At 38.0% G+C, this 14,068-nt stretch overlaps 1 protein-coding gene across 3 annotated transcripts in view; it reads left to right on the top strand.

The window, feature by feature from the left end:
* The first annotated feature begins 3,858 nt into the window (after positions 1 to 3,858).
* The window catches only part of LOC594799 (protein MMS22-like), a 40,518-nt gene continuing 30,308 nt past the window's right edge, over positions 3,859 to 14,068 (top strand). For 2 of the 3 annotated variants that reach the window (XR_004065849.1, XM_030994691.1), the window contains exons 1-9: positions 3,882 to 3,997; positions 6,442 to 6,592; positions 7,205 to 7,310; positions 8,656 to 8,775; positions 10,003 to 10,061; positions 10,555 to 10,633; positions 11,713 to 11,890; positions 13,148 to 13,238; positions 13,809 to 13,906. Coding sequence is in view for 2 of the 3 variants with exons in the window: in XM_030994691.1 (XP_030850551.1) it covers positions 6,469 to 6,592; positions 7,205 to 7,310; positions 8,656 to 8,775; positions 10,003 to 10,061; positions 10,555 to 10,633; positions 11,713 to 11,890; positions 13,148 to 13,238; positions 13,809 to 13,906 (855 nt within the window). In the remaining variant the exon portion in view is untranslated. Of the gene's footprint in view, positions 3,998 to 6,436; positions 6,593 to 7,204; positions 7,311 to 8,655; positions 8,776 to 10,002; positions 10,062 to 10,554; positions 10,634 to 11,712; positions 11,891 to 13,147; positions 13,239 to 13,808; positions 13,907 to 14,068 lie in introns of all 3 variants that reach the window. The other variant, XM_030994689.1, reaches the window with a different exon arrangement.

Genomic DNA, 14,068 nt, shown 5'->3' with positions numbered 1-14,068 from the left:
ATTGCATTGTGAAAGAAACGTTGTGGAATCAATCAGAAAAGGTTGATCATCTAGCATCTAGCATCTGCAAGGTTCTGGAAGCATCAAAATGATAAGAAATTTGGCCCATTCTTCGTAAAGTTACAAGCACTATACACAGAAAGATGTATATGGGACTACCCTATATCTCTCACAGACCATGAGAGAAACAAATTTACCAAATATATGAATTAGTAGGCAGTTTCCCGGCAAATTTGTTATCATCATGTAGTCAAAACATATTCTTTCACATGATTGGTAATGAGAGCTTCCATTTCATTTTTTGAAATTGGGGCGTTTCCAATACTGGTCTTTACCTTTAATACCATCTCATAAAATACTATTTCTGGTAGCACTTGTTTAATTGATTGGATATCAAAGAAATATAAGTACGGTCTACACTACAGGGGTTGTTAGCCCTACTCTTTCAGCCTTAATTTTGTACAAGAAACAATTTGTTCCAATTAATGGCAATGGCCCTAATATATTATGTGGAAAACTTTAAAGGGTAAGTCCACCCTGAAATTAAGTTAGTTTTAATAGGAGTAGAAAAATGAGAGAAACAAGTCAGTGAAAGTTTGAGCAAATTCCGATTAAAAATAAGGAAGTTAGGATTTTTGAAGTTGTGATCAATCAAACATAAATTGGCAACTCTATGACGTATCATGCGAGCTCAACTTCCATTTGCTCAGTACTAAAAAATCTAAAATTTTCATTTTCCCTCAAGAAAAATTTCAACCATACATGCACCCTAAATATAATAATTGCAAATATGTTTCTATACTCCCCCTGCAAGGAACAAATATATATTCCGTCATCAATAACGAAGAAAACATGATTTTATGGAATATATATGCACAAAGCAAATGAAGGAGAGCTCGTATAATAAGTCACAGAGTTGCCAATTTGTATTTGATTGATCACAACTTCAATAATTCATAACTTTCTTATTTTCATTCAGAATTTGCTCAAACTTTCACTCACCTGATTTTCTTATTATTCTGCCTCTATCGAAACAACCTTATTTTGGGGGTGGACTTTCCCTTTAAATCAATATATAGTTTCGTTTCTGTGCAATTAATACTGTAAGCATGATGAGTAGACCAATCACTGTCATCCCTACAATCACACAGATGAAGTTCTAAGGGTTGATTTGATATGATCAATGATTCCAAATCAACCCCTCCCGCGCATATCCCGCCCCTCCCACACCCGACCGGATGCGCGTTTCCGTTTTACACCCTGCCCTAGGCTTTTCTCCAATAAAATTTTACAAACCGACTGGTATTCGGAGTCTAGTCGTCCACATCTTGCCTCGGCGCTCTGGGGCTCGTTCCTAGAAACCAACGACAAGACAGTCATAACTTTATCCGCCAACTACGGAGATGTCTCTGATCTTCCTAAACCGTTTCACGAAGAGCTTACTAGCTAGTATCTCGTGAGATCGATACTATCGGCGAGAAGAGGAGCCAAAACTTAGCCTTAGTCGCAATACCACCGGATTATTACAAAATTAATATTAGGGAAAATGCAATTATTTAAATGAATTAGTAATAAAAAAGATTGAAAATGATACCAAGAAATAAGAGATGCAATATACTTCCACATGTATGTAGATTGTACAATAGAAGTACTTTTAACATATAATTGTGAGTATTTCATTATATGACCGGTGAATCAGTTTGGTTCTTGAGATGGGTACCCCCCGGATATTTTAGTTTGATAGTTTATAAAAATACACCAATATATTATTTTTAGAAAAATACGATGTAATGAACTTTATGTCCAATGTTTTAGGTATCAGTTGAATAATCAAATGACAAAACTTCAACATTCCAAAGGTTAAAACACATGTTTTAAACTGTGCATTTTACACATTTGAAGAAAAAAAAGCAATATGGGTCTGAAAACTAAAGAATACACATCAAACTATGGCTTGCATGCTGTGGCAAAATAGCTATCCTTTCGACGATTTTACAATGTGAAAAGAAACGCGTATTATCAGTTTATTTAAGTGGAAAAAACCTAAAATATAAACATGGCATATTTTCAACAGATTTTCTAATGTAAAAAATGATAACTTCCTGTTTAAGTGAATGTGTTGATAAATCATAGTTGTAGGATTTATTGTCCTTTTTTGCCAGCCATAGTCTACCCAATAAATGACATGTGATGGCGCTGCCCATCGACTAAATAGTTATGACAGAGATACGACGGTGTCAGAGGCGTCATAACTCCTTAGTCAGGGTGTTGTCGTTGATCTTGGCAAAGAGGGCTTGGTGAAACACGTAGCGGACAAGTTGCTCACTAACGCTGATTTAGTCGAGAAGTTAGACTTATGACGGTTTGTAGGAACGGGCCCCTGCACACCACCAGAACTCTGAAAACGTCACGTAGCGCTAGCTAACTCTCTATACTAACTAGTTGATCTTCCTAGTCGTATCATTTATTTTTATCCATTAATACGCAATACTCTAAGAGCGTGAGGATGCGTGATCAGCTCGCAAAATTTAGCCCAGCGATAACAAAACAATAATATATCGGGAAAACCGTCTTGAACAAGAAGACCCTCGCATCCCCAATTGAAATTGTACATAAGCTTTGGCTTCGCTATTCTTGACGTCGATATAAACAAACTTTGACTTCGGATACAGCATGTTTCGTGTAATTTCTTGCCGAAAAGCCTAGGGCAGGGTGTAAAACGGAAACGCGCCGACCGGATACAGTAATACAGCAGTGATCGTGACGACCGCGCGCTCGACCTGGGGCCCGTTCCTACAAACCGTCATAAGTCTAACTTCTTGACTAAATCAGCGTTAGTGAACAACTTGTCCGCTACGTGTTTCACCAAGCCCTCTTTGCCAAGATCAACGACAACATCCTGACTAAGGAGTTATGACACCTCTGACACCGTCGTATCTCTGTCATAACTATTAGTCGATGGGCAGCGCCACCACATGTCATTTATTGGGTAGACTATGGCTGGCAAAAAAGGACAATAAATCCTCCAACTATGATTTTTCTACACATTCACTTAAACAGTGAATTATCGTTTTTTGTATTTGATAATCTCATGAAAATATGCCATGTTTGTATTTAAGGATTTTCCACTTAAATAAACTGATTATACGCCTTTATTTCCACATTGTAAACTCGTCGAAGGGATATGTATTTTGCCACGGCAGGCAAGCCATAGTTTGAAGTGTATTCTTTAGTTTTCAGACCCATATTAATTTCGAGATGAATTCTATTTTCAATTATGTAAAGTGAATGGTTTAAACATATGTTTTAACCTTTGAAATATTGAAGTTTTGTAATTTTTATATTGTGCTGACGCCAAAAACATTGAACACAAATTTCATTACATCGTATTTTTTCAAAGAATAATATAAGGGTGTATTTTTATAAACTATCAAATGAAAATATTCGGGGGGTGCCCATCTCAACAACAAAACTGATTCACTGGTCATGTAATGAAAAACTCACAATTATATTTTACAAGTACTTCAATTGTTTAATCTACACAAATTTGGAAGTATATTGGATCTCTTATTTCTTGGTATCATTTTCAATTTTTTTTTATTACTAATTCATTTAAATAATTGCATTTTCCCTAATATTAATTTTGTAATAATCTGGTGGTATTGCGACTAAGGCTAATTCTCGGCTCCTCTTCTCGCCGATAATATCGATCTCACGAGATACTAGCTAGTAAGCTCTTCGTGAAACGGTTTAGGAAGATCAGAGACATCTCCGTAGTTGGCGGATAAAGTTATGACTGTCTTGTCGTTGGTTTCTAGGAACGAGCCCCAGACGTCACCAACAGCACAGCGCGCGCTATTTGATTTCGAATTGTATGTAGGCTTGAAGAATACAGCCGAGCTGAGCCGAGGAGATCGAGATTTAAAAATTCTAAAGGAGGATCAGGAAACTGTTACTGGATATGCTGAAATAAGTAGGAGGTTATACCAATTACATGGTGAGTAGGTCGTAGTAATATTACTAGTATCCTAGCTGTTTCCTGACCGCGACCGGCCAGCTTGAGCTGGGGCTCCGCTCAGGAGCTAGAGTACAAGTTAGCACACGCTCACTCATCACTCCGCCGAGCAGGGCGGGGTGCGGATCACCACCTGGCACTGTATCAAAGGCCTCTTCTCTAATTGATCTAGACCTATGTCATTAAACTAAGGTTCAAAGACTCAAAATGCCATTGGATATTCAAGGTGAATTGTTTGACCATCTTGTATTACCAATACTCATTTATTAATGTGAAGTGTGGGGATATGAAGATGTGAGTCAAATTGAAATGGATAGACCCTAGACTAGATCTAGTATGTAGATCTAGAGAAATGATTATGAGTGTGTGAGGTAATGTGAATGGATATATGAAAGTGTGTTCACTCGTCACACAACATAACTCTTATTTTTATTTTAGCTACGAGGAAACAAGGTTGCACTGACAATAAAATACATGAAAGAAAGTATTCCCTTTTCGTTATGTTTATTGGGTACTGATGAGGCTGGCCGTACACTTACAAAGTGTAGCCAAGCACATGCAAGTCGATGAAGTCGATGACTCAGAATAAAAATGCATTAATGGTAAATGTGAATATTGCACGGAGATTACATAATGATCAATGATGATAATGAACATGAATAAATGCGATGTACATAATGAATGAATAGAGCTTACGACATATATGAAATGACGTCGAAAGTCCAATGAAAAGAAGAGAGTTGAGAACGAAGGAAGGGGCTCACGCGATGAAATGTGCGGAGGCTTGAAGAGGCGGAAATGTAGCTTCGTTGTCGTGGCTGAAGAGCCGTGAAGAATCTCGACGCTGACGTCCGTGATGAAGATAGTGAAGAAGCTCTCAGGCTAGAAGAGAAGAGAAGAAAGTGACGCTCGACGATGAAACAGTGAGTCGTTTGATGTCGGAGGCCAAGGTGGAAAATGCAGACATCAAAGCCGGTAGTGGTGCTGAGCAGTGAGTCGCTCGATTGATGAGCCGAACTTTGATGATGAATGTTTAGATGAGCTGCGGTGAGTCGAGCTCATGTGGGTGAAAGGCTACCGGTGAAGAAACTGGCAGCTCCCAGCGGATAACCAAGCACCATATATGTCGGATCTTGATTTTAACTGTTCCACAGGGAAACTGCCAGCATTGACGACGGCAGAGAAAGTGAAGATGTGCCGATAGAGGTGATAGGCACGGTAGAATCAAGCCCGGAGAGGAAATCATGAAGCGTGTGACTCAACTGAAGATGGATGCAGGAGTGAAGAAAAACCTCGTGGCGTTGAAAATACGCGGGGTGAACAGTGCGGAACCACGATGCGCGATTGGAAAGAAATACACACATGGCCTGAATAAATGTATATAAATAAGTAACGTGATGGAAAAATACTGGAGACATGAATGTACGATAAAAGTAGGGCGAATGTAAGAGCCGCTACAGATAGATCTAGAGTCTAGATCTAGACTAGATCTAGGTAGTAGGTCTATAGGTCTAGACAGAAATAACCGTCTGATATGGGTCATTTCATTAATAAAAACTGACATTTGTTGACATTCCCCATATACAGACGGTACTACAGAGATCTCGTACCGTGGCGGTAGCTAGAGCCAGCGATGAACATCTTTTCGTTCACGACATTCTCTCCCCGATTTTCTTTATTTAGATCTAATTTTCTGATTTCTAAATCAGATGTAAATTAGGTTGGTAGACTAGACTTCTATGTCATTTGTCCTAATTACAGTTATCAAAATTTGATAACTTAATATTAATGCACTGAATATGTTAATTATTGGCTGAGATATGACCATCTGAATAAATATACTCCCCATAGGAACTCAGTGTTGCTATTCAAATATTCAAGAAATAGACTAGTTGTTTTTATACGCTTTCGGGAAGGTTACAATTGGGCTATTGCCATCGGCACGCCTTGGGCAATAGCACAATTCTAACCTTCCCTTGAGCGTATAAAAACAACTATTTCTCTCAAAGCAGTGATTAATACTATAATATTCCATTATGTTTTTTGTTTGTCCTTTGGAAAGCAAAGAGTGATTTAGGTTTTAGGTTTATCTTTCTAGGGACAATTATGCTGTATTTTGTTATTCTGCATAAACCTTAACAATCCAATCACATCTCACTTACATGTACAAAATGAAACTGATAATTTTTTAGATAATTAGGACAATTATGTACGGTAGTTTTTTGTTGTTTGTATTTATATTGCTCATGTGGAGTTACTCACTTTTCATGTATACTTGCCATATTGTATTTATGTTTAGCATAGCCTACACGTAGGTTTAGATCATTCCTATTTATAGTTATACTTTAGATTTGTATTGTTGTTTTGTTGTATTCTGTATTCAATTTGCTGTACATGTATATATATGTTATTCTTCACTAGCACAGAACTAAGGATTGAACTGATTTGAAAGGATGGAGTCTGATAGCCTTCCGTTCTCTGTGTCTTTGTCTGATGACATCACACCACCGTTATCTCCTGTCTTACCACAAGGCGATGATCAACAACAAAAGAGAATCAAACTTAGTCAGGATCTAGGTAAGCATTTTGATTACAACACCCTTTTTGTATACTCTCTTAAAAAAGAGAGTGAATTTTCACTCTATTTTCACTTTCTTGGGAGTGACGTCCGTGATCATTTGTTTAGGAGTGAAAATCGATTGATTTTAGAGTGCTCTCTAGGAAGAAAAGAGTGAATGTTCACTCTATTTTCACTACATTTTCACTCTCCAGAGGAGTGACGTCCGTGATCACTCATTTTTTTTTAGAGAGTATGATTGCCAATACTACTTCCTCATTGTATAGAAGTTTATTTTTGTTGATGGTTGAATTTGGGACAAATTCTTTTGTCCAGGCTAGGATAAACATATATTGGTACATATTAACATTGTGATTTGATATGTAGGAAGTTTCAAGCTAAATTCCTCACCATTTAGTCTTTAGGAATTAATTTAACAGTCTTATTTCCAAATCAACAATAATTGGTTATTGATATTTCAAATAACTTTGCTATCAAAGAGTTTTTCATTTTCATTTTTTTTCTTCTTTTTTGTTTTTTTAAAAAACTTTATTTTAGTATTGTTGTAAACAGGGTGCCTAGAAAACCAGGACAGATTGTTTTAGAATCTTGATGGTTTATACTTCACACAGATATCCCTTGGGAACCGCCTAGGTTTGAATGTTCTCGTCACAGACAAAGCTCATCGTCATGGTTACCCGATAGCAATGGATTCCTAGCATCCCAAACTATTAGCAGGTCAGTGGTCTCTTGCTTAACTATAAGAGTATTTGTTGGGTAATTGCTTTCGCTACAGTCAGGTCATTATCATTTGCAGGCAGGTTAGTAATACATTTAAATAAATGTAGCTTACATTAACCCATTAAGTGGCTCCTGTATTAAAGCCCAACTGCACTACTTATAGCTACTTGCGCCCTCTATACAGCCAATAATGCCTAAGTGGTACCCGTTGATCCCCCATGATGCCCTTTTTCTTATGTTAATTGAGAGCCAATTTGATCGGATAACCACCTGCCAGTGACCTTGCAGGGAGGTCTAATCCCTCCATGCCAAACTAGTGAGGAGGGGCTTTAACGCCTAGATGGGAACAAGAGAGTTCAGTAGTCAATGGGTTACATACATACAAAGATCTGTGAATACTTTAGTGTATTATATGTGGTTCTGCAACCACTAGGTAGAGCATTAATCCCTCTGTTACATGTGAATTAACGATTGCTTGCAAGCAGGCATATCTAACTCTCTGACTCTTATCAGCTTTTACTTAATAAGTCAGTAAATGCTCAACAGTGTGTAGTTGACCGATACAGTCACAGTTTTTTTGTCCATTGAATCAGGTTATTGTTGCATAAAACTTGTTATCAATAACAAGTTATGATATCTTTATTTATATAAGCTACTAAAATCGTGGCATCTGACTGGCTGAGAGCAAATTTGTCATAGAAATTCAGCATTTGTTATTGAAAAAATTCAAAAAAAAGTTTTATGAAACAGGGCATGGATCCTTGTATAGTATACAAATATTGGGTGCTTTGCACTGTTAAAACTATTGCCCAAGGTGGTCTCTAAACTGAACTGTGACCCGAGATGGAGTCGAGGGGCAAAGAGCAGTCTCGAGATCGACGAGGAGCTATAGTTTTAACCATGACCCGAAAAATAAGCAGTCAATATTTTGTTTTCTATTCCGCATCCCCTTGTGTCTATTCTCAAAAAGAGATCTTTTGTTAAAATATGCCTGTCAGAGTGAATTTATTTGTAAAGGCTAGAGAAATATACAAATCTAAGTGCAATGTACATATCCACTGTTGACTTCATACCTAACCATTGCGTCCTTGCATTTTACACGCAAGTAGAACTATGCCCGGTCAATACAAATTTCGCTATACTACGCAGCAGTCAGAAAAAAACTTCATGTCTGCCGTTTCGACCAACAAGAGGACAAGAATTGGTATATATGGGGTTTACATAATAAAATATACTGCCTTATTGAAACCTTTCTTTTTTACTTTTTCACTTGGTTATATTCAGAGCATTATGTCATACACGTATCAATAGAAATCATGAAATAAATGATTTGATCTTTCAGGCTTCTTGATGGTAACGTAGTGGAACAGCATGAAGGATTGACTACCCAGCTCTTTGGATTTAGCTATGTCACCACCACAGCTCTTCTCGACCAAATATCACATCTTTTTTCAACCCTGAGGTAATTATTATCCTTTGTATACACCTTCTCTTATTACATTAAAGATAAACTTTAGTACTGGTAATGTGATTGCATTGTGAAAGAAAAGGTGTGGAAAGGATCAGAAACAGTTGATCATGTAGCATGTAAGTATTGGTGAGCACTGCAAGGTTCTGGAGTCATCAAAATCATAATAAATTTGACCGAGTCTTGGTAAAGTAACAAGCACTCACATAGAAAGCTATATATGGGACAACACACATGGTGTCGGGGCTAGTACTACCTTGATTTCCTTGTCTTTCTATGCTCATTACTCAGCCAGTATACATTTTCTTCCAAAATTGTTTGGCACATGACATTTATTTGTAATCTTGAACATTCAGTGTAAGTATCGTTTGATTCTGTGAGAATTATTTTTTTTTTTTTACCAGTACTGGAGTTTATCTTTAAATCATGCAAGAGAACATACAGTATAAACATGTATTCTAATGTTCTTTCTGTATCTTTGACTTTAAATGGTTGATGATGATGAGGAGGAGGCCGAGGAGAAGGTTGGTGATTGTGGTGGTGTTGGGTGTCTTTAGTGATGATGATGAAAGTGATGATGACAATGATTTTAATAATAATAATAATTTTACGCCTTTATAAAGCGTTTAATACAAATGTCTCTAAGCGCTTTACAGATATACTATTTACTTGCCCGCACACAATGTGTGCACAATCTCCACTCCCTGGGGAGCATTCCAGCCAGGCGTTACTTGACGCTCAAAAACTGTTTGGCCAACAATGATGGGGACGATGATGGTAGTACTAATTATGGACAGTGTTGATTAAAAGTATTCTTATTATGTTGATGGTGGTGACAATGGGGTTGATGACAGTGATGACATTCATGATGAAGAAGAGAGAAATGTAAACCATATTACACTTATGGTATGTCATGATAGAAAAGGTGCTGCAGTTTATCACGTCATATATCCGAATGAGGATAAACTTGACAAGATTGCAGAAAGTAATGCTATACTCTCACTCTCTCTCTTTTCTCTCTCTCTCTCTCTTTTCTCTCTCTCTCTCTCTTCTCTCTCTCTCTCTCTCACACCCCCTCTCTCTCTCTTACTCTCTCTCCCTCTTTCTCTCTCTCTCACTTTCTCTCTGTCCCTCTCTCTATCTCTCACTTGTTCCTTCTCTGTACCTCTCTCTCTCTGATTCTCCTTTCTGTCTCACTCTCCATCTCTTGCTGCCTGTCAGACAAGTGCTTGGTAGGATAGAGTCTTTACTGGGGAAGCAGAGTCATTGGTCTCTAACAGGTAGGCTCCAAGTTTTATATTTTTCAGATGTTTGATTTATTTTCCTTGTTTGGCATTACAGATTGTTATCACAACAAAGGACTGAATGGAAATGAGAGCTTGCATAAGTGATATTAAACTTGATGAACCATGAAGTACATTCTAGGCTCAGACTGCACATATAATGCAATCAAGTTTGCTGGACTGCGAGTATCCCTACAAGTATATTACTATAATACAAATGTGAATCCTCTTGAAAAAAGTAACAAAAGAAATACAAACAGCACAAAAAAATAACCTTAATAATATGGGCAGTATTTCTATAGATTCATAGTGGACTGCTCTTTTTTTTAACCCTTTAGTTTTTGGAGACATTTTCATTTTTTGTAGATAATTGGCTAAATACAAGTGTATACCGGTATGTTGATTTTGATTACAGTGAAAATAAATGGATGCTTTTAAATGAGAGATCTGTTTGAATAAGTTAACAGCTGATTTTAATTTTTTTTCACAGATCCACTCATAGAAGGTAGCAAGAAGTTGAGAGAGCAAGTCTTACATTTCTTCTTCTACATTCATTCCTTCATACACAGGTTTGTATCAAATGTTTCATTATCACTTTTTTAACACTCATTGATTAACAAAGGAAGTAATAGTACATACTGTATAATTGCATAGATACTACAAAGAAGGTGTACGCTGTATATAAAAGTAGAAAAGAGTTAAAAGCCCAGGTCATGATTTATTAAAAGTGCTTGTAGAAGGGGAGTTACAGATTATTATTTTTTGTATCAAGTGATTTTGTTGGTCATAACAAAACAAACTCATTTTCCTTTTTCATAAATGTATTTGGAACATATTATTTTTATAAACAAAGTAAACATAGAACTTGCTGTATTGCCCCCTAAACTGTATAGAAAAAGAAAACAAGACAGGATTGGTATATATAATCTTGATCACATGGTTCGACTGGATCGCTGAAGCCAGTTGAAATAATCAGTTTCATTTTTTGAGAGGGGGGGGGGGCATTTCTAAAACTGATCTTTACTTTTAATACTATGCCTGAGAGGCTGAGATTACATGGGAAGACTGCTGACAGAATTGTGCGTTAGTTGTTGAATGTGTACCAATCACCTAAAAAAATGATTTGTGTATAGGTGTTATAGATAGTATGTCAGGCCTTAAATTTCAATATATTTAGGGCAAGGCCACTTTTCTGTAGGGCACATTTCTATATTACAGCACAAAGAGGAAGAATTGGAAAGGGCAGAAAAAAAATCCAAGGCCAATGAGAGGGGCATTGAGGCCAATCAAAGGGGCATCCATGGCCATGGCCTTGGCCTTGGTGGCCTTGGATTAATTTAAGCCCTGGTATGTATGAAATCACCCTAAAACATTATACCTGGCTTGCTATAGATCAACGGTTGAGGAGTACAAAGAAAAATAAAACTGCACACGGAACCCTAGTCCGACAAGGGCCCTGTGCACTATTCACTCAGTACAGCAACATGCAATGCCTTACATCGAAAGCAAAATATGTTTTGGTGACTGATACACTTTAAATTTTATATTTTAACCTTGCAGAAATGTATGACCATGAATTAATTTGATATTACATTAATAGAAATATTACATGCATTTCTATTCAATTAAACATTGTTTACGCTTGCAGGTATTTGACGACCTCCAAGTTAGTCTGTGCTCCAGCCTGTAATGAAGTGCCATCTCTCTACAGTCAGCAAGTAGAAGGTTTCCCTCTAAGACTAGCAGCTGAACTAGATAACGTATCTAGGTTTATTGGGAGGCTGAATGAACTTTCATCATCAAGGCAGTATGCCATAGATAGACAGGTATGTAGAATTCTTTCCTCGTTTAATTTAGCTGAACCAACATTTATTTACACCTACAAATTCTGTTGGGGGGGGGGGGCTTCTTCTTCTTATCGAGTCACTACACAAGTCCCGTCCAGTGGTACGCACAGGCTTTGGCACGGCAATTAACGGCCTCCAGGTCATATTGGGTGCATGGCTCTGGCAGGAGTGGGCAGACTAGCAGGTGTTCCATTGTCTGTTCCTGGCCGCATTCACATGCCGTTTGTTCGTCTCCTAGACCCCACCTCTGCATTAGGACTCTGCATCGACCGTAGCCAGTTCTTAGGCGGTTGAGGCTAAGCCAGGTAGGCCAAGTCTCACTGGAGCCGGTTGCGAGGGATTCCTTCGGGCTGAGGGAGAGTTTATGTGGAGTTGTCTGAAGGTGGTTAGACCACAAAGTCATCCTTTGGTTGTGAGGGCTAGTATTAAGAGGCTCTACCGAGTGCAGGAAGCTGTGTCTGGATTTGAGCCGCTTGCCCACTGGCTGTTGTTCGAAGAGTGGGTGGAGTGGATTGTTTTCTTGTTTGTCCTTTTCTTTCTGGGACAAGACCAACCTTCTGACGTGTGGTGGGGCAATACCGCAGAGCAGGTAGATGTCTTCTACTTTAGTTGGCCTTAGGCATCCAGTGATCGCTCTGCAAGATGAATTTAGAGCTGGGTCAATCTTGGGTGCATGGGCCGACCTACTCCATACTGGTGATGCATACTCCGCAGCAGAGAAGCAAAGCGCGAGGGCTGTCGTCCGGATTGTTCTGGCATCAGTCCCCCAGTTGGTGTTGGCTAGCTTCTTGAGGATGCTGTTGCGGGCTCCAACTTTTGCCTTTGTGTTGGCAATGTGGTTCTTGTAGGTAAGGGAGGGGGGGGGGGCTATATGTGCAGTATGAGTATCTTGATAATTGATTGGATTTGAAGTATATTCCCCACATCATAGAAAGTTGGTCAGCTCACAATTTCAAGACTTTCCATATTTTTGGCAAATATCACAAGAAATCTTCAATATCTCAGATAGAACAAGTGATGTTACATTGCCTGTGCATATAAGAAATGGGTGATAGAATACTTGTTTGAAGTTTGAATTATAAAAATAATTTAGTGATCTCTAAATTAAACCATTGGAAATGGTTTGATTAATGGATAATACACAGTTTTCATAGACCACATAGATCTCTGGCTTAGTATTTAACAGGCCAATGCCACGATACAAATAAATGTTGACTTCTTGAATGTTTTTTACAGGCGTCACATGATCATCTTCTTGTTCATTGTCATCTTGATGTCAGGTGGTACATCATTCAAATCCTCCATCATCTGCATGTATCTACTGCAGGTAAATAAACATGAGCTGCCACTCTCAAAGCTCTGTTTACTTTGACTTTTACTTCTATGCATCTGCCACTGATGTTGGTATTTAAAACATCATTTTGTTTTGGTTTCATTTACTCCTAATTAAAATTTAGATTACCATTGTCACAAACATAACATGAAGGTAACCGATAATCCTTAACAAAATTTAGATAGGTTCATCATATTGAATCGTTTGGAAAAGATAAAATTGATCAATGGATAGTTGAATTAATTGTTCCTAGGTATGTCCAGATCTTTGAATGTTTATGATAAGAATGCAGGCTGAATAATTGGTCAAATGGATATATAACTGCATTACAATTCTCTACCTCAGTAAATATCTGGCAAAATAATAATGCACACTAAGATGTTTCACTTTTTCAATATTTTTTAATGAGTTGTCTATTTGTTCATATTGTTAACCTGTTTTTATAAAACAATTCATGCATGTTTTCTTTTGCTCTCTCCATACCGTTCTCTTTGCATATCTCACCCCCCCTCCCCCTCTCTCTCTCTCTCTCTCTCTCACTCACTCTCTATCTCTCTCTAATAGGGTCATCTCATGAGATAGAAGTAGTGAATTGTTTTAACAAACAAGTTGAGAGATTGATGCAAGACCTTCTCACCATCGCTACACTTCGTCACAATCAGGTGAGAAAATGCATTGAATTTAATTCATCTTACCGGTGCATGTTTAAATTTCATAAGATACACCTGTATACAGGCGCGTACGCAGGGGGGGGGGGTGTTTGGGGGGTTAAACCCCCCCCCCCCCCCCCTTGGTATTTTTATGTGTGTAAACCCCCCCCCCCC

Source organism: Strongylocentrotus purpuratus, unplaced genomic scaffold (genome assembly GCF_000002235.5).
Source record: "Strongylocentrotus purpuratus isolate Spur 01 unplaced genomic scaffold, Spur_5.0 spur5_scaffold_21, whole genome shotgun sequence".
NCBI classification, from domain to species: domain Eukaryota; kingdom Metazoa; phylum Echinodermata; class Echinoidea; order Camarodonta; family Strongylocentrotidae; genus Strongylocentrotus; species Strongylocentrotus purpuratus.
The sequence above is the reverse complement of the archived record's forward strand: the minus strand, read 5'-3'. Positions and strand labels throughout refer to the sequence as shown.